We start from the raw sequence: 25,520 nt of genomic DNA, 5'->3' as shown, positions 1-25,520 counted from the left end.
ATCTTGTTTTGGCAATGAGCCAATCGGATCACAGTAGGATTCAGTTATTGATGTCATGCATTGAAGCTGAGAGCAGGACATTTGTCAGTGTGTTATGTGATCGCTATCAAGTTGGTTGTGTTTTTTTGTGTTTTTTCATTTAGTGAGCTTCTAAAACGTAATAAAATTAAAGTAATGGTGCAAAGAGTTGACTGTTTGCCCAGAAAGCGATGTAAAATAGTATTATTAAGTGAACAAGGCTACAGTTATAAAGAAATTAGAAGAAAAAATGGTGAAAACGTAACCAAAGGTGCCATTTCTACTGTACACTTTTCCCAGAAGGTTTCCACAATTTTGGTCACTACTGTATATATACATTTGAATTTGAAACGGCTTTTGCTTTGGGAGGAACTTTTACCCAAAGCAACTAAAACCATCAAAAGAAGGAATTTCCTCTGGAGGATGGTAGAAAAAAACAAAAAAACTAAAGAGTGAATTTCCTTCTCCATATCTGCTATGTGAGTCTGGTGTCTGTCTGATCCAAATCCGGCACAAGTCCAAAAGCTCGGAAGACTAAACCTTTGGTCACAGTGACCAACCCAGATTGGATCCTGCAACATTATCTTGGGACACATATATTCAGCTTCATTCATATCAAGAACTTAAGTAAACTTAAGTATTAACAGCACCTGCAACTTTTGCATCTTTAACTTTTTTAATTGTGGCTGGGCTAATCTCTGGAACTTGGGTGCATCCAGAGTCAGGCTAGCAATTTAATACCAGTTTGTAATGCTAACTGTGCTGTTTCATGGAAAGCTGTTTCTAGCAGAAGGCTAATTTATAATCCCCAGGCCAATTTGAAAGTCCATGTTGAGTCTGCATCAAGAAACAATTTTATAGTCTTATTCACACCACAGCATTATTTTGAGGATAAAGGTGATACACTTGTTGTTCTGAATCCATAGGAAGCAGAGTTAATTCCTACACTTCTAGTAAAAATGTCTTTATTCATATGTACCTTTGAAATAAGGAACATATTTCTTTGAAAATGTTTTAAAAATTCCATTCTGATCCTGTTCCAATGAAAGAAATGAATGGCTTTTGGTTGATTCCATGTAAGCTGAGAAAACTTTGAAGAAAAAAAAAACCCGTGTTGCAAATTAGTAAAGAGAAAGGAGATAGGGCAGGCATATATATATATATATATATATATATATATATATATATATATATATATATATATATATATATATATATATATATTTATATTAAAAATAAACCAAGAACCTGTAGTAAAACAAAATATTTAATGTAAGTGATTACTCTTCTATGAGAGCCATTTATAATAGTTCCCTATCTGGAAACAATAGGTTCTGAAAATATGTTCATATTTATCCCATAGAAAAATTCTATGCTTTATAAAAATGTTCTTTTAGGGCTTATGACACAATTGAATCCATCTCCTCCAAAAAGAAGATGGTGTCCAGCAGTCATGAATTTGAAAACAGGGTAGCTCATGAGGTTTTGCAGTATTAACAAAAGGTCAAATTTCTTTCCTGGAATTTTGCCGCTTGTTTTTTTTCACAACAGCCATTGAAACTGTGTAGAGAAGGGGAAAAAAAGTTTATAAGCAATTAACTTTGTTGGGCAGACTGATTTAAACAGAAATGCTGTTTCTTTAAAGTAATTAATTTTAAAGACTGAATCTTACTTTGTAATGTACACTGGCATGTTTTAAAATAGGCAGCTCAGGAGGGCCACATTTAGACTGGGCTCATGAATGAAGTTACAAATGAATTTCCTCCTGTACCAGTGAACCGATGAATATTGATTCTCCTCTCTCCTAAATTAGGGGTGCTGTGGTCAGACTAATCCAAGGAGATAAAATTGCAAATCCACCGCATCTAGCATGACACCATAAGTACAATGTGACTTGTTTTGGCTTAGCATGTTGTATGAATTCAACCATTCTGGCTTAGTTGAACCTAGCTTTTATGACTTAATCACCAAATTGTGTAAAAATAAGCAATAGCTTAATATGAGTACAAACTGATCTATTATTTTTAGCCTAACTTGTTTTGAATAATTGTGATAATTAGAATGGTAATGGTTGAAAACAAATGCTGCTTTCATTTTCTTGGAAGAAGGTAAAATTTGCATGTCATAACCAGCTTAAATCTGTGCTAAAACAATTTTACTCATGCTGTAAGAGGGAGGGATTAATTCCCTCTGCTCCTATGCTGCTTCTAGTCCAAACTGCTCCTTGCCATGTCTTTTTTTTTTTTTTTTTTAAGAAAAAAAAGCATACATGGATGTTTAGGTGCATGAATTCATACACATACAGATGCACGTGTATTTAGCGTAGAGTTTGTGCTAAGTCTCTCAAAAATTGTTGAACTAGACCTAAAGTCTAGAATTAATCATTGGAAGGCTGAATTTTCCAGCGGGTATGCAAGAATATCTAAGGATACATATATTCTCTTCTAAGGATACTTAGTCAGTACCTTGACATTTTCTCTACATCTTCCACTGTCTCTGGTAAGGGCTGCCCCTTGGTCTCAGGTAAAAGTAGCACCAGAATCCCACAGAGAAGAGAAAGTACACCTATGAAAAAGTGAAGTGAGAAATATAAAAGGCATTAGACATTTGTTGTGGAATTTTCTTGTGATTCTACTGTTTGTGCTGAAAAAAAAAGCTAGTTTAAATAGAGTTTTTTTTTATGTAAGGAGCAAGAAAAGGTCTAAATAAGCTGATTTGAGAATTCATCCAATCCCATGAAATATTACATTGAGGCAGTATCTTATATATTTAAAATATAATTTGTCCAATTGCATCAGAATTAGGATTTGGGCCAAACAACTCAGTCTTGACAATGAATTGTTCTAGCAGACATGGTGCATATATAAGAGGCAGATCTGAAATAGAATCCTGTCATAGCCCTATAGATGGTGATACACAAATCAACTTTTGCCATGCCAGAATTTCACAGATATGATGGATTACGAATTCCATACTTATTAGCGTCATATTTGTTGGAAATGATATTTGGAAAGATGTAGGGTCAGGTTACTCGAGCTGAGCTCAACTCTTGCTGAGTACATAGGTACAACCACGTTGTCTTCTTGACAACAATATGGATGTAATTTGTTATTGTGTTTTCCTAGCAAGAATGCCATAATTTAAGCTTTTCTGGTCCATTATGATTTCAGGACCAGCTGTTGCACTTAGAAAGGTGGATTAAAATATAAGGATCAGTTAATATAATTATTTTATTTAAGGAATAGTATAACCATTTGTTTTGATTTCATTGTAAAACAGTGGTCTCAGTCAGAGATGAATTCAATTAAAAATAAATTCCAGTCCTCAACACAGTTTATTCTCTTCTTTAACTCAAGAGTATATAAAAATGAATGCGGTGAGATCAACAACATGGAGGTCTTTTTTGAAATGCACAGCATTCTTACAGGAAACTAAATTCCTGGACAAAAAATAAAATAAAATAGAGGTACTTCTCAGAATCAGAATAGAGCTGGAAGGGACCTTGGAGGTCTTCTAGTCTAGCCCCATTCTCAATTTACAATTGAGCCCCAAATTTCCATTGCTAAGCAGGGCAGTTGTTAAAGCGAATTTTGCCCCATGTTATAACCTTTTTTTTAAAACCACAGTTAAATGAATCATTGTAGTTATTAAGCTAATCTGACTTTCCCCATTGACTTCACTTGTAAGAAGCCAGCTGGGAAGGTTACAAATGGTGACCTCCGGGACAGTGGAACTGTCATAAACACATGCCAGGTGCCACGAACTTGATAATTGATCTTGTGACCAAGGGGATGCTGTGACAGTCATATAACAACCCATCCAAGTCACTTTTTTCAGTGCCATTGTAACTTCAAAAGACACTAATCAAATGCTTGTAAGTTGAACACTACCTATATTGTAGATTCATCATCGTCCTAAGTACAAAGCTCACTTTTTGTGCAAACATGCACCTAAACACTGATTTGTGTATTGTGATTTGACTTTGGAAAGGAGTCATTTGCATGGAAAGTACTAACACAAGAAATTAAATCCCATCCCCATCTGCCATTCCTGAAACTTCCTGTCCTCCAAACTACTTGCCTTTATGCAGAATTCCCAGATGTGTTTGTATCTTTGTAAAGATATTTTACAATGAATGTACAAAGAAGGAGGGTACAGTACAGACAGTACACACTGCTTCCCAAACCCCCTACCCTGGTTGCTGAAAATTCCCTTTCAAAGTTGGTTTAAACACAGGTGCCAGTGTGTGCATTTGCTCATTGTATTATATGTTTTTTTTGTTCTAATCAGCCTTGATCTTTCTTCTAAACTGGCAAAAGAAAAGCAAATTTTGAAATAATTTCTTACAGTAGACAATCAGAGGAAGCTCTGACCAGATGTCTGCTAATCGGTAAAGCAGAAATGGGGCTACCGTGCCCCCTATATCACACATTCCTGAACATAGTGAAACACCAAAATTTCTGTAAGGAAAAGAAAAGAAAACATCTTACTTATCATGTATAGTTTTGAGTTTCAGATGAACATATTTACTCCTTTTCACCATCTACAAGGAATTTTCCCATAGGTGTGCAAGGTGTTTATCACAGTATGTGATCCTTTGCTTGCTACCTACTTGTCTTTGACTCAACTGTGGTATATCCAGAAGACTAGGAAAGATTAGCTTTCCATTTGCAAAACAGAAGCTCTTGAGCTCTTATTGGCGGCTCATAATCTCACTGATGAGCACTTAGTCTTATTCCATCTCCTGGCTGTAGGTTCGAAAGCAACCATTAATCCCTCCTTGTCTCAGGGCTTCAGCATCTTCTCTTAATGTCTGATTGTAGGCCATCTTTAGAAAAATATCTTCCCCTCAACCCACTCCATCCTCCATAGCAGCGTGCAAGTATGGGTGGAGGTACTGTATCAGGAAAAGTATCTAGCTGCAAAAATCTGATACCTCATAAAAGGTTTTTCAGTGCAAAAGAAGGAAGCTGGTTTTTCATTCAGGACATGTTCGGTCAAAACAACCACTTGAAATATTTTGCAAATAACCATTCAACTACATTGAACATTTGGAATGGAGGAAAGAATGGATTGGAGGGGACAATTATCTGTGTTTGTTTTTGTGAAGTGTCCAAAGTTACATTGTACAAGATAGGCAGCTTTATAAATCTTAAAAAAAATGGAATTAAAACAAAAAGGAAGGGAAGGGAAGGAAGGAGGGAGGAAGCGAGGAAGTAAAGGAAAGAAGAAGGGATGGAGGGGAGGAAGGAAGGAAGGAAGGAAGGAAGGAAAGCTCCTCTGAGAGGAAATGCAAATTCCTCTTGCTGCTAGAGCACTTGAAGGCTGGATCTGAATAAAGAAGACCTCCTATAAATGGCAAAACAGAAGCCACTAAAAAGTTCTAGAAAACTGTGGTATTTTCAAGAAAAGACCAATTTTGCCACAAAGTTTAATACACATCATTACAAATAGTGGATTACAAACACTTTCACATAAACCTTTGTATGGAAGTGTCCAAACATTCAGAACTGGAGGGAATCAGACACTTTCCAGATAAGTTTCATTAAATGTCTTAATTTCTAAGAATTAGAAATTTATACTTCAGTATAAATCAATACTGGATTGGCCTTTTACATTGCTTAGTGAAACATAATGACATTAAAGTAGGAAAATATATTCCCCACTTCTGGAAAAGTGATAAAAAGGCTGAGAAATAAGCCTATCTCTTAAGGAAAATTTGTTTTGATGTAGGGGATGTTGTAAGCTGATTCAAATAGAGTATTGGCAGTTGCATATAGCTCATAAACTGTGAATTGCCTCTTCTCCAGAGTCCCAATCTTTGATACATTTATTGATGACTACATCATATTGAATACAATAGGGTTCACTTCTCAATATGTATAGACATTAGGATTGCCCTGCAACTCTATGAGTCACTTTCTTGTTAAATATTATTTCTTACTTTTAAAATGCCTTTGGAGAAAAAGCTGATTTTTCCCCCTATGAACTTGTGAAAATTGCTCAACGTGTAGATTCCACTTACCTGAAAACTGTAGGATACAGTTCACTATTCACGAGATACACAAGTTCAAAAGTGATGGTGATCCCCAATCTTGCCAAGATGGCTACTGCTGTACTTAACCATGGTATATCTGTTGAGATACACAGTATGCAGAAAGTTAATGTTTAAAAAATTCACTTAACTTGGGACCCAGGCATCAAGATCCTATACTGATTTTATTATTTTGGTGTCTGACAATTGTTATTTCACGAATCATCTTCCAAATAAATTATCCAAAGAGATTGATTTCAGAGTCCAGGCTCAAGGCTGCTCAATTTCTTCATGATTCTGGGTGGATTACAAATTTTAAAAAAACCCAATACATATAAAAGAGAGAGATTAGCCAGAACAATACAATCAGCTACAAAGCCAGATTTAAATACAGAGGATTCCAATTACCACCTTATCTTAAGGCAGGGGTCTTCAAACTTGGCCGTTTTATGACTTGTGGACTTCAATTCCCAGAATTCCTCAGCCAGCGTGCCTGGCTGAGAAATTCTGGGAGTTGAAGTCCACAAGTCATAAAAGGGCCAAGTTTGAAGATCCCTATCTTAAGGCCTGAGAAAATACCCCAGTTTTTAGTGATTTTAATGATACAAACTGACCTTCAAAGTGCCAATGACCAGATGATTGCTAAGGAATATAAATCCTTCCATTCCCCACCATTCAGCCAGAACTGAAGAAGCTTCTTGAATGAGAAGCAAAATGTTTTCAAAGGAAAAAAACAACAACAAGAAAGTCCTTTTTGAAAAGCACCTCTGGGGCACTTCTATTTTTTTTTAAAAAAAATAAAAATTAATTTATTTATGCAATTCATCTAGTGCCTTTAATTCACAATCTCTAGGTGGCAAGCTTTATTAACAAAGAATTTGCATGAGGGTTAGTGTTCATCGTAGAAATATTCTGCTATTCTGAACAGAAACATTGTTTAAGAATGTTGCAGTAGTTTAGATTTACCTTTAAGATCACAGGTATACAGTGGACCTTGATTTATGAATGTTTGTTTAATGATAGGAAAAGTGACTTACAACCCACCCTTATACTTGTCACTGTCGTACCACCCACCACCACCCCGATCACATGATTGCAATTCAGGATCTTGGCAACTGTCTCGTATTTACGATGGTTGCAGCATCTGCAAGGGGCTGCCATCAGTGGTGGAATTCAGCCAGTTCCGGTAGGCAGAACCGGTAGCTAATTTTTTGTTGCCCAGGCCCAGAATGGGCTTCTGGAAGTGCCATCCACACAGAGAACCGGTTGTTCACATATTTGAATCCCACCACTGGCTGCCACAAAGAAGAGGGAGTCAATCTACTGTACAAAACACCTGAAGGCAGAACAGAAGCAATGGCTGGAAACTAATCAAAGAGAGAACCAATGTAGAACTAAGGGAAAATCTCCTAACAATGAAAACAATTATCCAGTGGAACAGCTCGCCTTCAGCAACTGTGGGTGCTCCATCGCTGGAGGCTTTTAAGAAGAAACTGGACATCCACTTGTCTGGAATGGTATAGGGTCTCCTGCTTGGGCAGGTGTTGGACTAGATGACCTCCAAGGTCTCTTCCAACTCTGTGGTTCTGTTATTCTGTTAGCTTGCAGTCACGTGATCATGATTTGAGAACATCCAAGCTAGCATCTGACCAACAAAGTCAATTGGGAAATCTGAATTCATTTAATGACAGTGTGAGTCATTTAATAACAGTGGTAAAAATGGTCAAAAAATTGGATCCTGTCATAGGATGACTTGGTTCACAACCTTAAGTTAATTTCCTTAACTTATAATGGAAATTCCAGTCACAATTGTGGTCAAAAGTTGAGGATCACCTGTATTCAAATAATATTTCCTAATATACATGAATAGATATAAGCTTTATTCCAATGAAGCCATCACAGTATGTTAATACAATAAATATATGAACCTTCACCTGCCCCCTTAAAATCTTGATGCAAATCATTTTTAGCTGAAAGGAATAACTTTTACCATCCACATGACAGAAAGAAACATCAAATGAATCTTCCCCCCCCCCCCGTAATTGCAGCTTAGAAGACTGCAGTGTTTGAAAAAAAGGGGGGGGGGGAGAAAATATAACGGTAAATTGCTCATTTTGGGTGGAGGGGAAGAATACTGGTCCTGCTGAAATTTACTTTTCAATAACTATGTATTGTTATCCTGTTAAGGATCCTTGTTCTTGCTGCAAATAGCATTATTGTTAAAATGCGTAAACTCTCAGGTTTGCCCCAAAGGGAACTGATAAGCTTTACTAAAAATATAGAAGAATTCTTTTGTTTTTCGTGTTTTCTTTTCCCCTTGAGTTCTAGTCTTTGTTTTCATAGGGCCCATTATTTCCAGATTGCATTAAGGGACAGATCCAAATCACTCCGCTTGTACTATTTATTTTAATGCAGCAGATGGCAGCACTGAGCCACCTGCAGTTGATCTGGGGCTGTTGGTTTGACTGAGAATGAGAGAGGAAAAAAGAAATAACAGTATTGCAAAAAGACAGTAGCAAGCCACTTCCATAATGCTGCCAAGGAAATCTGCAGGAGTTAAGCTTCCCTCAAGTGTATTGCCCAGCAACTGTTGCTTTTGGATTTAATCAACAGGTCTCTGGAAGTATTTGAAGCTTTTTGCCATTGCAGACAAAAAGAGACATTTTGCCCTTGGCATTCTCTCTATTCCCTCAACTGTACTTAAAAACGATAATGGATCTCTCTCGAATGATCACAGAAACATCAATGAATATAGTTTAGCCTATCCATTATAGTTAATTTGGATGCAGCCTGATAATGTCATGTGGCAATGCTCACCATTAGGTAATTATGGGATTAGGGTGGGATCATGGACACGGTGTTTCTGATTGTGGAATTGGAAAGCAATGCCCCCTTTTGCCCAATGGAGAAAGTCTAAAATCTTTTTAAAAAAAACCTGATAAGATGAATTATTTGCCAATGGTGCCCAAGCATCTCATTAAAAGGGGCAGAATGAAAAAACTTGCCTAACTTCTAGTGTATTGTGAGGTCAGCACATAAAAATCCAGGAAAAAAAAATTTCTTAGTTTTTGCCATTATTGATCTCATATCTTTGCAATGCAATGATTATAAGGCTTGGACTCCTGAGCTGCAGGCGATGGCGGGCAGATGCATGTGATGTACTTGTTTTCTCAAGGAGAAAACAGGACCATGATCCCTTTTAATTAAATTTATCTTATAGAAAAAACAAAGCCCTTTCAATATTCCAGCAAAGAGAATATTTGTTCCAATCTTACTGGATTGCATCAGTTTTTTATTCTTTCAAGGGAAGAGAAATAACCAATGAATGGAATGTATTTGTAAGGTGTATTCTTGCCCCCCCCCCAATCTGATGTCTAAGGCACTTATACATCTATGAACACTTATACATCTATGAGTCTATTCTTTCAGGCTCCCTTCCCCACCTACTGTAGCTTTCTATATCAGTGAACCCTGTCAACTTTAAAGTGTATGGACCTCTACTTCCAGAATTCCCCAGCCAGCAGGTATTTACTTTTTTAAAAAGAGCTAAATGAAAAGACGACACTCCACAAAATAGAATCCCAGCCTGCCACATCATCTTTATGCTTTTGAATACCATAAACTGTTCTGCAAAATAAAGATGGCTGCAAGTTGCAATCTAGGGTTTGGTCTGGAAGCATGCCCACCTGCTCAGAAAAATAGCAAAAGTAACCATTCTGGGGATATAAAAATCAAAATGAGAAACTTTCTACCCTCTAACACAACTATGTTATATGTGTGTAAATTTCCTTAGTGAAATTTATTTCAGAAGATATTCACAATGTTCTCCAAAAATCCCCTGCATGCCCCCATCCTCAATATCTCTTGTTCTTTGTGGACTTTGCTTAAAGTTTAAGGATCCTTCTGGCCTAAAAGTTGAGAGGGATCATAATTATAATTAATCAAAGAGATATTTCTCAGCCTCAATTAGAAGGCTCCTTTTAGCTCTGCAAGTTCATATCCCATTCATGAGTCCAATGATCCCTTTTCTCTCTGTAGTTCAGGGCAGGTCTATCTAGAACAGGCTCTAGATACTCTGATCAGGATGACGCGTTGATGACTAATCACCTGATAAGTGTTCTCAGAAGCCTGAGTTGAGAACTCAGATTATAAATGACGGGCAAATCACATCCTTCTGTGCTTACACAGCGTCCGTACTTAGATAAATAGCGAATTAATGAAAACTGACTAATAAGTCTGAAGCAAAAGTCTTGGGAAACTATGGGAAACAAGCCCAGTGGCCTTCATTGATTTCTCATTATTTTATATTACAGAGTTTCACAGTACTATTGTCACTTAAACATATACTCTTGTTATTGATCATACAACAAATAAGAATCAAGCACTGTTGGAAACTATGACATTTCTATGTGTTGGCTTTGGATCAGTCCACGATACCTCTAAGATGTTTTGAAGTTAGCCTCCATCTGTTTTCCATTTGCTCAGCAAACAACCCCCTATATTAACTCCAATAGGTAACTCCAATATGAGTCACAAAGTGCAAAAGGCGAGCTTTACACCACAGAATCTGGAAGAAAATCAACTGAGCTGCTCAAGGAGGGCAAATAACAGGAATCCCCCAATATGGTCTCCAGGCTAGATTGGTATCAACACCAGGTGTGAAAGAGCCTTGTGTGTTACTGCTGAATGCTGCCACCTCTTGTATTATTTTCCATCACGTTCCAAAAAGCAGCGTGTTTCTTTTGAAAGAGTATCGCGCACTCTTATTTCACCCAACTGAAATATTTGAACCTGTTTTTAAAAAGCACTTTTGTACTTAAAGTGAGTGCTTTGAGAGACGAGTGAGATAACAAAGGGAAAAGAAAAGGAAAAATGAAGCCATCTAGTTACCTTTTGGTAAAAATGCTGTGATTAAGCAGGCGGCCCCTGCCACGAGAGTTCCTGAGGCAAACAGAGGACGCCGGCCAAGTCGGTCAATGGTCGCTAAGATTAAGAAAGCCGAAGGCAACTCTATCACCGCAGAGATGAAGAACTCCAAATACAAATTCCCTTCTATGAGTCCCAGGCGCAACACAAGCCCCTGGTAAACTACTGCGCTGGTGAACCTTGAAGAGCAAGACAAAACAAGAAACAGTGGGGCCTCCAGGATTGCCTGGGAAATATCAGATGTGACAGGCAAAGCCGCAGTGCATCTGCGAGATACCTACCAGGCATACATGAGAATCAAAGTGAATTTTCTCATCTGTGGAGTTCTAACCAGATCAAACAAAGAGGGGTTGCTCACCTCTTCATCAGAAACCTTGATCTAAGAAGTGAGAGAGGCAGAGTTCATATTCCTAATAACAGCAAAGAAATAGTTTTGGGGGAAAAGTGTTCTAGTTTTGAAATGCATTAGTTTTAATTTTAAAAACAAAAGGCAAATTGGCAAGAGGGATGATGAAAGAGTTGTTAATAAGCCAACATATTTCATCTTAATATTTTTTCATTTTTTCCTTGCCATGGTATATGTGTCTTCCCTAAACTACATGGCTGCATCCCTGTGAACAGAATATTGTTGGATATACCCCCACAAATGTTCAATCTACTACAATGTAGTCTATTCCATTCCATTCCATTCCATCCACTCCACTCCACTCCACTCCGTTCCATTCCATTCCATTCCATTCCATTCCACTCCACTCCACTCCACTCCACCCCACCCCACCCCACCCCACCCCACCCCACCTATTATTTATTAAATGTATATGCCATCCATCTCACTACCCAAAGTGACTCTTATTTTTAGCTTAGAGCTAACAATTACCAGGTTGTAATGAACTTTACATAATACTTAAGTTTGTAGAACAGACTGAACACAAACTAGCCAGATACATTTTATACAATTTTATACTTTTTATTGTTTACACAATAAAAAATAGTAATTCTTAACACTGTGGTGACTTTGATAAATCTTAAAGATGAGGGGGGGAAGTTTGTATCTAGATTAAATATGGCTTTTAAAATATCATGAACACATGGTTGCTTAAACTGTACAAATGCTAAGCCCGACATTGATGAACAGTTGCAAAATGCCCTGAATTATTTTATAATATGAGAAAAGTTCTGATCATTGATCTTAATACTAAAGTATTCACTGAACATTTGGGACACCTACTGTCTTGCCTATTGAATAGTCTATTCTGATAGAGCAGCAGCAAAGTACATCTAATCAGCTCTTTAGAGAGAGAGTTGCAAAATGGTGGAATAGGAGTCTTATCGGGGACCAGAGAACAGGCACACCTGCATGAGATGGCCCACAGCACCACCAATTCCACTTACTACTTGTCAACTGGCACAATGGGTAGGAAAGAAAATTCATTTATGTATTTTCCTATTGATGCTTGATACTGTTGGCATAAAGAGAAAAGCAATACTGATACAGCCAAAATAACTTATGGCTATCTCATTCATGGGCAGAGAGCAAGCTGAAGATGGAGTCATGGGAGCATGGAAGAAAATATATATTATCAGGGCATCTTGGTATCCTTTATCCAAGGAGGGAAAGGGTTTTCAAATCATTTTTTCCCAAAAGAAATGCACCAACTTATTTCTACCAATGATAGGGTGTTAAATAACACAATCCTTTTCTGTTGTTATCCTGTTACAAGCCTAGTACTAGAATGTGTTTGCTACACTTAGTTGTTGGGATGTAATTGTCTCCCCAGCCTCAACCTTCCTTTGGAAATTGGAGCTACAAAAGTTAGGGAGAAACTCCACTGAGAGTACAGAATGTAAAATGCATTTGATGTTCCCATCATAGTACTTCCGGAAGCAGCGTGCTCTTTGCTGGGCACAGAGTCAAGAATGACTAGATTTGTGTATCCAAAAGGACTTTGGAAAAGAGCCAAAGTGCACTTTAGTTATGTAGATATGACTGAAAACTAGCCAGGTGCAGCTGTCAATAAATTATGATTGTGGCTGAGAACACTAGCTCGAAACTTTAGACTAAAATTTTTGAAATGACGCAGGAAAAGTAATACAATCTGGAAGCCAAGGTTAAAGTTCTAAAAATATTGTGGTTGAACAAACTGAATTTAATATAAACTGATTGATGCCCTCCCCAGCATCAATTTTTGTTCATTATTTTTAATCTTACCTTATATATAAATAGACTTAATTATGCACAATGCTTTTATAACATTTATGTCGAAAGAGACTCTTTCATGTAGTGTTATGAAAAGTTGGAAAATCTCTTTATAAATGATTTATGAAGTTTTAGTACATTCTTCTTGGAAATGTGGGATGGAACATAATTTTTCTGTTTTAAGAGACTGCAAAAATAGCCAACTTTCCATTCCATTTCTCTTTCAAAAAAAAAAATAGTTTAGTTTACTAACAACATTTTCCAAGCAAGGAATTAAGTGCACTGTACAAGATAAACTAAGATATAATGACAGATAATGCAGGCTCATAAACTCTCTCGTTTTGAAATATTATATACTATTAGGAATGGGGAAAATCCAAAATTTAATTTGATGGTGGTTTGCTCAAACTATACCATAAACATCTAACTATAGGAGTTAGAACTAAGTTAGGAATGATAGTTAGATGTAACTAAGTATAATTTAGAAGGTTTTTTTTTTCTTAGAAGACAAGTGATGCCTGTGTAATGTCTATTATTTTCATAAATCTTGTTCAAGAATTGTTGGGGAGGGATTGTTGGTGGGGAGATTCTGGCAAATGTTTCCTTCACAATCTGTCAAGACTCCTTTGTGATCTAAAGTCTGTTAGGGTTTATCCCAAAATCATTAAATGTTGTCTAAAACAATGTTTTCCATAAAAAGCAGCAACAGAATTTTAAATCCTTGCACCTTCTTCTCTGAAAACAGCCAAGTTCCATTTCTTTGGGAGAGGATTCACTCTGCCTATGTTCTGCTGAAAAGTTTAACAAATCCTTCAAGTTCTGGCCAATGACCTCCATATTAGTAAAATCAGAAGTAGTTGTTGGAAAGACCCCTATCATATTAATCCTTTCATCTTGCAGTGGACTGAATGAAACTGACTTCCTGAAGTTGCCTATTTGTACTTAGAAGCAAGCTAGATCACCAAGATTGAGAATTATGTATTTCTCTGCATCTCTCTGGGTGTCACTGTGTACATGTGTGTGTGAAAAATCCATCTCACTGAGAAAATCCATCATGAAAGAAAGAGAACTATTGAGAGTAATCTTATTAATTTGCAACTGTAGAATATTTAAGCTGTGTATAGAAAAAACACGAGGACATAACCAGAAGAGTAAGAAGAAATTGCTGTGGGGCTCTGTTAATAAACGTGTACTTTGGTTAGAGGCAAGAGACAGAGGAAGGGAATCAAAACACTGCTACAAGTGCCATTCAGTTTGCTCTCCCATTTGAACTGGAATCTAGGAGAAATGGGAGGCAGCTCAAAGCCACGAAAAAACTGAAGGGGGTGGGGTGGGGAGTTTTCCTTAAGAAATTTGATGGTTGCTAGCATCACATACACATGTGACCTACAAGCCATTCTTGTTTTGACTACAGGACTTCTGTGCTGAGAGGATGCTATGCTTTGAAACCCTGCAGGGCTCAGCCTATGGGTTTATATGAAGACTTGTCTAAATAAATGGCAAGAGATATTTTTACAGAATACTTTCTTGAAGATACAGCGGTAAAAAAATTTAGCCATTGTTGCAGCTATAGCACTTGCCCTCTGGAATGACATTGCTCCCCCTCCCAGAGATCTGTTTGTCTCCCACTTTGACCATATTTAGTCTGGCTCTTTTCCCAAACCTTGGGCTAGAGCGGGTTGCTTGATTTGTGAGATGGTGGTTTGTTTCTTCCAGGCACCCTTTGTCTATTGCATGGATAGTTTTACTTCAAATTGAGTGTATCGTACGCCACCTTGGGTTGTAATGCAATAACATTACATTTTACAAATTAAATTAAAGTCCGTACCTCCGAAAAATGCTCTGGGAGGCTTTGTCCATTTTCCTTGGCAACAGACTGCACAATCTGCAGGGCCTTCTTGCCTTTTTTGCGAGTGATCAGCCACCGTGGAGATTCAGGGACCAGCCTGCCAAAAAGGAGAGACCAATGAGGAAGAGTTGGCAGCTGTCAGCAGGTTAGATGTATTGCCTGCAAGAATGCCAAAACTTCATCAGCATCTTAATGAGTTCTTAAGGCCTTTCAGTTCTTTCCTGGCACTCCCAGTTTCCTTCTCCCTCCTGAAAACTTCTTTTGCTGGGGAAAATGACTCTTGCAAACCTGGCCGCTTCAGCCCCCCCCCCCTGCTTTTTGGAATATCCTTCCAAAAGCTTTCGTACTCTTTGTGTTAGTTTGGTTGAGATTATATTGTGGACTTTTTCTGAGACAATAAATGACATTGCATATGATAAGAAAACAAGAAGTCCAGCGCAATTGAACTCATTGAAACTAATGAATCAAATCATTCCAACAGTAAGCTAGAAGTTGTTATTGATTATTAGGTGACTCATACCCATAATTTGATGGCTCTGAAATTCTACCTAGGGCAGGGGTAGGCAACCTTGGCTCTTTTATGACTCCTGGACTTCAATTCCCAGAATTCCTGAGCCGGCCATGCTGGCTCAGGAATTCTGGGAGTTGAAGTCCAGGAGTCATAAAAGAGCCAAGGTTGCCTACCCCTGCCCTAGGGCTTACAAACACTTCATAATCAACAAGTTTGATTATATGCAATCAAATGTGTGTCAAGTCCTTGTCATCATATAGATAGTTTCTCTAGATGTCTATAGAGATCCTCAGTCATCCAGGTCACGGTTGTCCCAAAGCAACTGGACTTTCTTGTTTTTCTTTGAAGACACTTCGCTTCTCATCCAAGAAGCTTCTTCAGCTCTGACCAGATGGTGGGTTTGATCATTTAAGTCTGTGCCTCAAGTGAGATCTCTGAGTTGATTTGTTTAATGATTCTTGGCTGTGCTTTTCTCAGGAGTTTACTCCAATATCAATGTTCAAAAGCATAAACCCTCTTTCTATCCTGCTTCTTCACTGTCCAGATTTCACTTCTATAAAAGAAAACTACTTCCATAGAAAAAAATGGGGAAAAAACATTGTTTCCACGGTTCTAGTTCTGTGGATATAAGATACATCCCAACATCTGAATATATTTTCCATGGCCTTCATTGCTGCTATATCAATTGCTAGTCTGCAGCATATTTCTTAACTACTAGTTTCTTTCCTCTTGATAGATGATCTTAGAAGATTGAAGATAATCACCACTTCAATGTCTTCATTGTAAATCTTAAACCTGATTGTTGTACCTGTTGTCATGAATTTGGTTTTCTTTATATTTAAACATACTCCCATTTTTACTAGGTATTAGGATTGTTTTAAACTGATCGCATTAATTATCTTATTATTAAGAACAGCAATTATATTAATAGAATATAGTCATGGCATAGTAAGGATGATGACTTATGGCAATTCATTAATAATGATAAGTATTATTTTTATAGATTTCAAACTTGTATAAATTAATAATCTATATAACAACTCCAAAATATAGGACAGTATTATTGTTGTTCCCTTAATGTAGATGTCATAAGAGCTTATCTAATACTGAGATTTAGACAAAGAAATTGTCTTAATCACGACACAAAAATGATTCTTAGCTTATTACAATAACTCATTTTAGCTTTCTTCCATCTAGTGCCATTAATAAATGTTTGACTCATGATTTTCATAATTTTTTGGATGTTCTTCTCTGAAGATACATTGAGAGTTCAACTTCTAGAAAAGACTAAGTTGGTAAAGACTCTATTGCAAGAAACAGCTGCTATTTGCATTAAATAGGACTCATCATGAATGCATGAAAAAATAATTGTCGGGGTGGGGGAGAAAAAAGAAAATAATGGCCAAATTACCAGTAATATAACAGGAAAAGAAAGTTGGGAAGTGTGGTAACTAGTTGAATCCCCTGCCATGTGGGAATCACATAAGCAATTCCAGGAAGAATCACAACTCCGAGTGTGAAGAACATCTGTATTACAATTCCAACGACCCGTCGGTGATCTGAACCAACCAGCTCTGTTACTGAATTGACAAAAAGACATAAACAAAAAACTTTGAAAGAAAACGAGAGCCATTATAAAAAATCATAGCTGAAGTAATAGCACATTTTTTTCCAGCGTCTTATGTCAGCCATCCCTAACCTTTATGACTTGGCAGCTTGGGAGAGGGAGAGGGGAACCGGCCTGCGCAAGCAGTGGGCTGGCACTCATATGTGCACATGTGTACCCGCCTACCACTTGCGCAAGTTAAGCTGTGCTTCCAGCAGAAAAAATAGGAAACCAACCTTCATCAGAATGATGCTATAGCAAATTCTACAATAAAATCCAATTCAGCAAAGCTCCTTCAATAAAGCTATTCAGCTTCAGTACTTTGCCCCAGCTGCATTGGGAAACAACGGAAAACACACCATGCCTTACCCAATACAAAGCTTGTCATCCAGGTTCCCTTTCCAAAGATTCCTTGTAGAAAGCGAAATATTGAAAATACAATAATGTTTGGTGCAAAAGCCACTATTAGGCCACATAGTCCTGCCCCAAAGCAAGAAAAGAGATAAATGGTGATTCTGCCAAATCTGTCAAGGGAAGCAAAATAAATGAATAAATAAAGAAGAAATGGAGCCAAGAGGAGGCAAAGATAACTTTAAAAATCACTAGTGAAATTTCTCTTCTTCCCCCAGATTATAGACGCTCTACTACGTTTGCCCAGATACGTTCAATTACAAGATCTTCAATCAACGTGGTTCATTGGTACTCCCTTATTAGATTAACTTCTTAGGTTGTTTCATAAAACTATTTGGGAATATCTTCTGCATAAACATACATAGGATTCTGTTACTGCTATAGAGCTAGATCTTCTAAATATGAATAATTCTTAGTTGAATGCTAAGGTATCTCACACCAGCTCTACTCCTTCCATGTATTAATTACTGCAACATCCTGGGTGTGTGCACATCTTTGGAAGAGAACAGATGTTTCACCACTGATTGTACTAATGAAGATAAGTGCCTTAAAATGATTACACTTTTAAACTGTAAGAAGTTGGATTGGGGATGTGAAAATTACATCCATTCTTCTACCTATGAATGATTGTAATTAACACTGTCTATTTATCATACAAGGAGCACAGCAGGTTGGAAGTTTTATCCTTTAGTATTTTAGTCAAATACTCAAAGGCTATTTATTTTGTTGTTGCTTTGGGCCTTAAGGGTTCAAAATTATGACTTGCGACCTCTGAAAATGATGAAAATATAGTCAGCAATCCCAGAATGACTAGAAGCATTGCCAGACATTAATAGAATGACTAATGCCACATACTATGACAGTCAATAAATCCCTAAAAACACTCTTTTTTTGCCATCTTTGTTACCTTTTGGTAACCCACATCTCTTAGATCAGGGAAGGCTTTGGAACAAGAGACTAGAGTCAAAGTGAACAAAACTTTGACAAAGTTTATGCAGCATCATAATCTTGCTTAATTCTACTCATCTATATTTAAATACTTACTGTCAGAACAAGAGTCAGAAAAGCAGACCATCTGCTTTATGTCTGAATTTGCTTCCAGAGTGTGGAAATCTCTGTCCATCAGTCAGATCAGAGGTGGGCAACTATGGCCCCTTTATGACCTGTGGACTTCAACTCCCATCCAGATGTAAAGGGGCCATAGGTGCCCACCTCTGACTAGGATAATGCTTGGATACTTTGGTTTCTTAGCAAACTGCAATGGGCAGAAATCACACTTTTCCCTATTTGAACAATAAAGAAAAATACGTTTTATTGCAAAACGTGAATGCAAGCTTTCAACGTCCTTCCCTCAAGTTTGAGTGTGAGGGAGGGAAAGAGGAGCATGCAGTACACATAGGTAGTCCTCGACTTACCATCGTTCATTTAATGACCGTTCAGAGCTACAATGGCACTGAAAATAAGTGAATTATGACTGGTTTTCACACTTGTGACTGTTGCAGCCTCCCCATGGTCATGTGATCAAAATTCAGATGGTTGTCAATTGGTTCATATTTATGAAGTTGTGTCCCGGGGTCATGTGATCCCCTTTTTTGTGAACTTCTGATAAGCAAAGTCAATGGGGAAACCAGGTTCACATAATAACCATAACTTAGCAACTGCAATGATTCACTTAACAACTGTGGCAAGAAAGGTCATAAAATGGGGCCAAACTGACTTGCCAACTGTCTTGTCATAAATGGAAGACTATCTGTAAAGTATTTCTCTCTCCATCTACATATCGCACGACATAGCCTTATTTGTCATGGAAGACAATACAGTCCATAGGTCATAGTTCATAGGTCATAGTTCAAAAGGCAAACATTACCTGTCCGCAGCATATCCCAGAACAAAACCTCCTACCAGAAATCCTATATTGAGTATAGACTGAGTCATGTCTATTAGCCACTTGTTCTCACAGACAAGGTCATACTGCAGAAGGAAGCGTAAAAGTACAGTAAGTTTCAGTAGAGGGACAATGGGTTTTAGGTCTTGAAAAAAAAAGTAATAGTGTTATTGTTGCTTTATGTATTTAATGCTGCTCTCTTCCCTTCCCCACTCCCTTTTCTTAGACATGAACCATTTGTCATCCACTTATCATACTGAACCCATGAGCTTCAGCACATGCATCATTTTGTAAAGTGATGTTCCAGTCTTCCAGGATATGAGAGAGAGAAGAGAGTAAATTTTTTAAAAAAGGTAATTAAGAATGCATCACAATAACACCCCAGTGAGAATGCCTCCGTGAGAATTAACATTTAAAAAAGATTTGTTCCTTCCCTGATCTCTTAAAGCCATTCCAGAGACATTGACGGTTGATGTATCTGCCGGGGCATGAGTTAAGGGCTGGGCACATTCATGCCTGTCAGATATCTGTATGCATACCACACAGACCTCCACACTGTGCAATAATCTTACTACATTTGAGATTAAATAACTTTTCATTGTGTTAAAATTAAGCCAATGACTTTGTTAGAGCAATAGAAGATGACAGTATGCAAACTGCACACTGCAAACCAAAAGAAGACAGGCACAAACTTCATACTCTTATTTTGGTTCCTCTAAATATGCAAAAAAAAAAAAATGCAGAGATCAGTCATTTCTGCTATCAATAACCACATTTCTGCTCTTAATAATGGACAGCACAATCTGAGAGTGGTGTTATGGCTGAAAAAGTAAGGCTGGAAGACCACCTGCAAGCTGTATATTGTTTATCTTTATGATATGGAATGATAGGGAAGCTGCATTAAGGAAATACAGATGATGTAGGAATACAAGCCAGGAAAATGTGTTGCAATAATTCCTCTTTTCTCACAAATGTTTCTTGCCTCTCATTAGGAAAAATGGGGAAACAATTGATATATTCCAGGAGGCTGGATCTGAGCTCAGGATTTGATGCAACACCCTAGGAGAGTTATGTCCTGACAAAATCCTCAGGATTTTTGTATTGTTTTATTTTTATAAGATCACCTAGCTGTCTGATTTTTTCAATGAATGTTAATAGAGTAGGGTAGTGGAATTATGTCGATGAATCATTATGAAGTCATAAAACATTCATAATAACATTTTACAGCAAAATAAAATGAATACCTTGTCCAGCATTTGATGTGAATTAGTCCAATTACAACTATCTGTTGTGCTGTCATTAACTGCTTGGTGTTGTGATTGGGCTCTGTGTTTTACATTTTAATGTAAGGTGTATGTAATGAGGATTCCCTAAAATAAACTTGCAAAAAAAGAGAGAAGAGGATGCACTGGTTTTTTACAGCGTCACCAGAATGGCCTGGCAATGTCAGATTTACTTCCTAATTTGATCTTCTTAAACTATGATTCAAGCTGGCTTTCCTCTTCTTTTCTCTTGCATGAATATCAGTAGCCATAAATAACTGAGAAAGAGACAAAAATTGGGATCATGTAGAATTGCACTGACAGTTTTTGAATCCTCCCTGCAAAAGGTTTATTTATTTTTTTTTAAACAAAAAAACATCACTATTGAGAGGGACTTCCATTGCATGAGCTAAACTGAAATTTAAATAAATAAATAAATAAAACACCCATACAGAGTTTTCCACAAGAGGAAATCCTATTGGTGCAAAGTAACTGACCCATTGCCTTACTAGAGATGTTTATTTAGGTCAGGGTTAGAGCTGCTGTCACAAGCCAAGTCCCTGAGCCCATGTGCACGAAAGGCCAGGAATTCAGTTCCTATCGTTTTCCAGGAATTGCAGGAAAGGATGTCCATCTACAATTTTGTGAAATAATACAGAGCTAAATAAATGAATGGTCTGATTTAGCTTAAGGTAGTTGATCTTTCTAATGCTGACAGAACAGCTTTCCTGAGTTCACAGCCTCAAAATGATCTCAGTCATTCAGAGTGTTACAGTGGAGTTGGCTTGAGATTATGGCTAAAACTTAGCTGATCTAGGTTTGTTCTTAAGATGCCACAGACTTTAGACCAGGAAGGTGGGAACAATTAACAATCCCAAAGGGTGCCAAGGTGGGGGGGGGGAAGGCCACACTAGAAAAGTAACCACTTTTAACACCTCAACCTTTTCTTTTAAAAAAATCTTTGGCTGCCTCAGTTCTGTATTAATAATTGACAAAATATTAGCAGAAGGGACCACAATAAGATTTGAAAAAATGAGTTTCACTTGCCCATTTTTCTAACCCCACTCACAGCTGGAATGTTCCCATAAAACTGCTACTACTTTATTTATCTAAAGCATGCATTGGCAGGAGATACAAGAAGTAAAAATAATATTTACACAAAATAATACAAATATACACATGTACATTTCTTCCCATACAATTTTTTTTGGCTTTAGTCAATAACCAGCCACAAATGTAATATGATAGGATTGGTACTGAATGACTTCTATTCAATATATATTTGATCTGTTAAATTTATTTTTAAATAAGAAGGTTTGATTCAAAGACAAACAATTTTAATTGTGTTTAATTATCCTAATCTTCCATTACTTTAATTCTGTCCCAGTGTCTGGAGGCTGTAAGAATCTGAGAGGGGAAGAAGAGGCTGTGGTTCAGCCTTGCCAAGAATAAATGCTTATGAATCCATTGGATCTGGGATCTAAAGTGCCACACCTTTGCTTCTGCATGAGGTGGCAGTGCCCCATTCAGATTTGATGCACAATCTGGACTCATGCTGGACTCCTGACTCATGCTTGAAGAGCAGGTTTCATCCGTAATGTGGAAGGGGGAGGGTTGCAAAATGGCTTCTTTTATATCAGTTGTGCTCATTTGGGGGGGCTGGGAAGCTCAGTTCATGGTCACTCATGCCTTTCTCATCTCCTGACTGTATTATTGCCATACGCTGTACTTGGGGCTACCCTTGAAGACCATCTGGAAGCTTCAGTAGGTCCAGAAGGCAGGATGTGAGTAGTAATGGGTGCATAAATACTTGAAGAACTGCCTTTCCAAGAACATTGCCTGTTTCATTGGGAGGGCATGCTCCATGCTTCCTTCTTGTAAACTTTGTCATCTTATGGGACTTCAGGAAGCATGCATTTATGATAGTTGTCTTACAAATTACAAATAAGATTAGTGGGATAACCTACATACTTTACCCAGTAGCTTCCTGCAATTTTCTTTCTACTTACTATATCTTTTATGACTGCACTGATTTTGCTTTTGTATGGTGCTGATAGAGTTTATTTTGGATGTTGCTTATAAAGCAATTCTTTTCATTATTCTGTTAGTCCAGTATATTTTTAAGACATTTTGTGAAGTTTCTGCCTAAGAGGAAGATGCAGTGTATAATATATAGATTGCCATGCTTTCTTCTTGCATCTCATGAGGATCCTATATGCACCAGTCCTAGCTGGGCAGGTCAATAGCTACTATTTCTATTTTTTTTAATGAAAGAGTTATTGCTTTTTTTATCACCATGTGGTTTGGTGTGTAGCCCAATCTTCTGCGCAATCTGATACAAGCCTACTTAAAAGTAAGCCCCAATGCATTCAGTTAGACTTACTTTTGAGGTCACAGAGTGTAATGGTATGTGGGAAAGACCTTGAGAAACTGGGCCAAGAAATGCTGCCAAGGGAACAGTCAGATAAGAGACAGCATAGCCTACATTTGTAGAGTAGGTGGGGCAAGAGGCTTAGAAGAGACCCTCCCACTCAGGACTGTAAAGGAGAGAGAAGAGAGGATTGTACTTTCAGATTTGCAAGATTCCATCAATGCTGCTTTAAATAAAATAAAATTAGCTTATCTGGCTGTGATTCCTATCTAGTTTACCCATAAGGCTGACATAAGACCCTTATCTGAAGGGTCTTCCCTAGTTTAATTGAACTCAGTTCTGCAATTTTAGTAGTCTGTGAATCTCCTGAATTAATGACCATCCATAAAGAGCAAATGAGCTTCCATCATATCAGCAGTCTCTCTTTTTTCTCTTCTTACTTTCCTTCCCCCTCCAGCCATTTAACACCTGATTATGTATTTCTTGACACTCAAAAGTTTGTTTCAAGATTTGTTGACTTTCAGTTCATGCCAAACAACTAGGTGCTGCTATAAATTTGGTTTTGTGTAAACTGCCTAGGTAGTTTTAAGTAATAGTTTGTGCTATGCACACTAGTTATGTCTTAAAAATGCATTGGCTGAGTTACTAGCTATTGCTTCCTGTTTCTTCCCACCTCATATTTTTGCCAGGATTGCACTAAAATAAATGCTACTGAACTGCCCTGAAATTTGGTGGGAATTTAAAAACTAAAAGAAAATGGCTTTAGTCTAGCTAAGGCTAGCTGTTCACTTAGCTCAATCAGTATGTTCTTCTATAAATGACTATATGGAAGCTCCTAAAAGGGAGATGCTGGGAAAAGAATCTATTACCTTTGACCTGCTCCATCAATGAAAATTCAATTCAAATGAAAAATTATATCTGATTTTTCTGAAGGACCAAGGCACAACTCTGTAACTGAGACAGTATTGTCTGTCCATGCAAATATGTTCAATTTTCAAAGTTGTTCCCATTCCTATATTCAAACCAACATCTATAATAGCGTTCCTCCATTCTTCTGTCTTTTTCTCTCTGTCTCTCTCTCTCTCTTTCTCTCCAGATATAACTTATTTCAAAAAGGCAATGAAACAAGGCTAATATTATCCACGACACTTTTACACTGCGTAGAAAATAGAAAATGAACCCTGCTTAATCCAAATATCAAATCTATTTTTACACTGTACAATGTATTACCTTATGTACTGTATATCTATACAATTTATTGACTTGCATTAATAATAAACATTTATTTCATATCCTTATGCAAATAAATGTAATTTTCTGGATAACATTGCCTTTACTTACCTCACTGGCAATAGTTGAGTGGGGTTTTTGGAATAACCAGCCATCCTGGCATGTAGTAAATGACTCACCGGCAAAGTTGTTGGTAAGATGAGCCAGTGGATACGTACAATTATGCCTGGTGTTATTCCACTTTATGTCATGCCTCTCACATTGCGAAGAATTCACCAGGCTTGAGGCTTGAATGGTAATGTTGTATTCCTCTTCGAGCGTCCATTCACACTGCTTCTTCAGTTCAGATACACCAGGGATCCTGCACGAATATTGCTCAGGATCTCGTCCCAGAAATACAATCCCAACAAATAGAAAGGAGAAGGTAATGCCAGTCTGGCAGAGGAGGATGAAGACTTTCTTTTGAAACTTTCCAAAGTCTCCAGCCTGTTTTAAAACCTCATCAAAAGACGGCATTGTAAACACTCGTTGTCTTCTACACACACCCCCGGCACTAAATTGGATGACTCCAAATGATAGCGGTGGTAACTTTTCTTCCAACTTTGTGACTATATAAAGAGCATTTTCTATAACTCATACATTCTCTTTCTCTCTCTCTCTTTCCCCCTCTCTCCCTCCCTCCCTCTCATTCTGCCTTCCTCACAAATGTCACGAAGTAATATAAGCAAAGCTGGGACAGATCAAAGTTTCACTCCCTCCTCTTTTTTTCTTTCGTTCTGAAAGACTCACACACATCCACACATGTGCACGCGCAGTTATTATGTTACTTTGGCACAATGTGTACACAGCACAATTTAGGATTTCACGATGAATTTGGCACACTTACAGTCCCAAAAAGGACTATATTTTCCCCAAGAGACTACACATTAAAAACTCTTAACACTTTAGTAAACAATAATTAGTAAACAGGGGATTTAAAGCAGAACTGAAGATTTAGCCAATATGCCCAAAAGGTAATGCCAACATGTCACAGGGTAATACAAAAATTAGGAAAAGAATCCATAGAAATCTATTAAGTCTATAAAAAACAATATTTCTTCCTTCCCTGTGTTCAAAGACAATGAAAGGATTATGGTTTTCAGAGGAGATGCCCAGAATAAAATTCTTTCCTTGGGAGAGGACATTAATTAAAATTTTTATAGTAATTAACCCAGCTACAC

General features: G+C 37.5%; 1 protein-coding gene across 1 annotated transcript; it reads right to left on the bottom strand.

Annotated features, from left to right (window-relative positions):
- Positions 1–1,267: 1,267 nt before the first annotated feature.
- Positions 1,268–24,980, bottom strand: SLC22A3 (solute carrier family 22 member 3). The gene is given in 12 exon segments (XM_039358271.1): positions 1,268–1,552; positions 1,554–1,578; positions 2,484–2,583; positions 4,366–4,478; positions 6,044–6,152; positions 10,943–11,157; positions 11,260–11,357; positions 15,004–15,121; positions 16,947–17,115; positions 17,511–17,665; positions 19,420–19,523; positions 24,412–24,980. Coding segments are annotated over 12 exon segments (1,641 nt in total). The 5' UTR covers positions 24,817–24,980; the 3' UTR covers positions 1,268–1,522.
- Positions 24,981–25,520: the final 540 nt, after the last annotated feature.

Source organism: Crotalus tigris, unplaced genomic scaffold, assembly GCF_016545835.1.
Source record: "Crotalus tigris isolate CLP2741 ecotype Arizona unplaced genomic scaffold, ASM1654583v1 scf7180000019007.31208882:3723066, whole genome shotgun sequence".
In the NCBI taxonomy this organism is placed as follows: domain Eukaryota; kingdom Metazoa; phylum Chordata; class Lepidosauria; order Squamata; family Viperidae; genus Crotalus; species Crotalus tigris.
The sequence above is the reverse complement of the archived record's forward strand: the minus strand, read 5'-3'. Positions and strand labels throughout refer to the sequence as shown.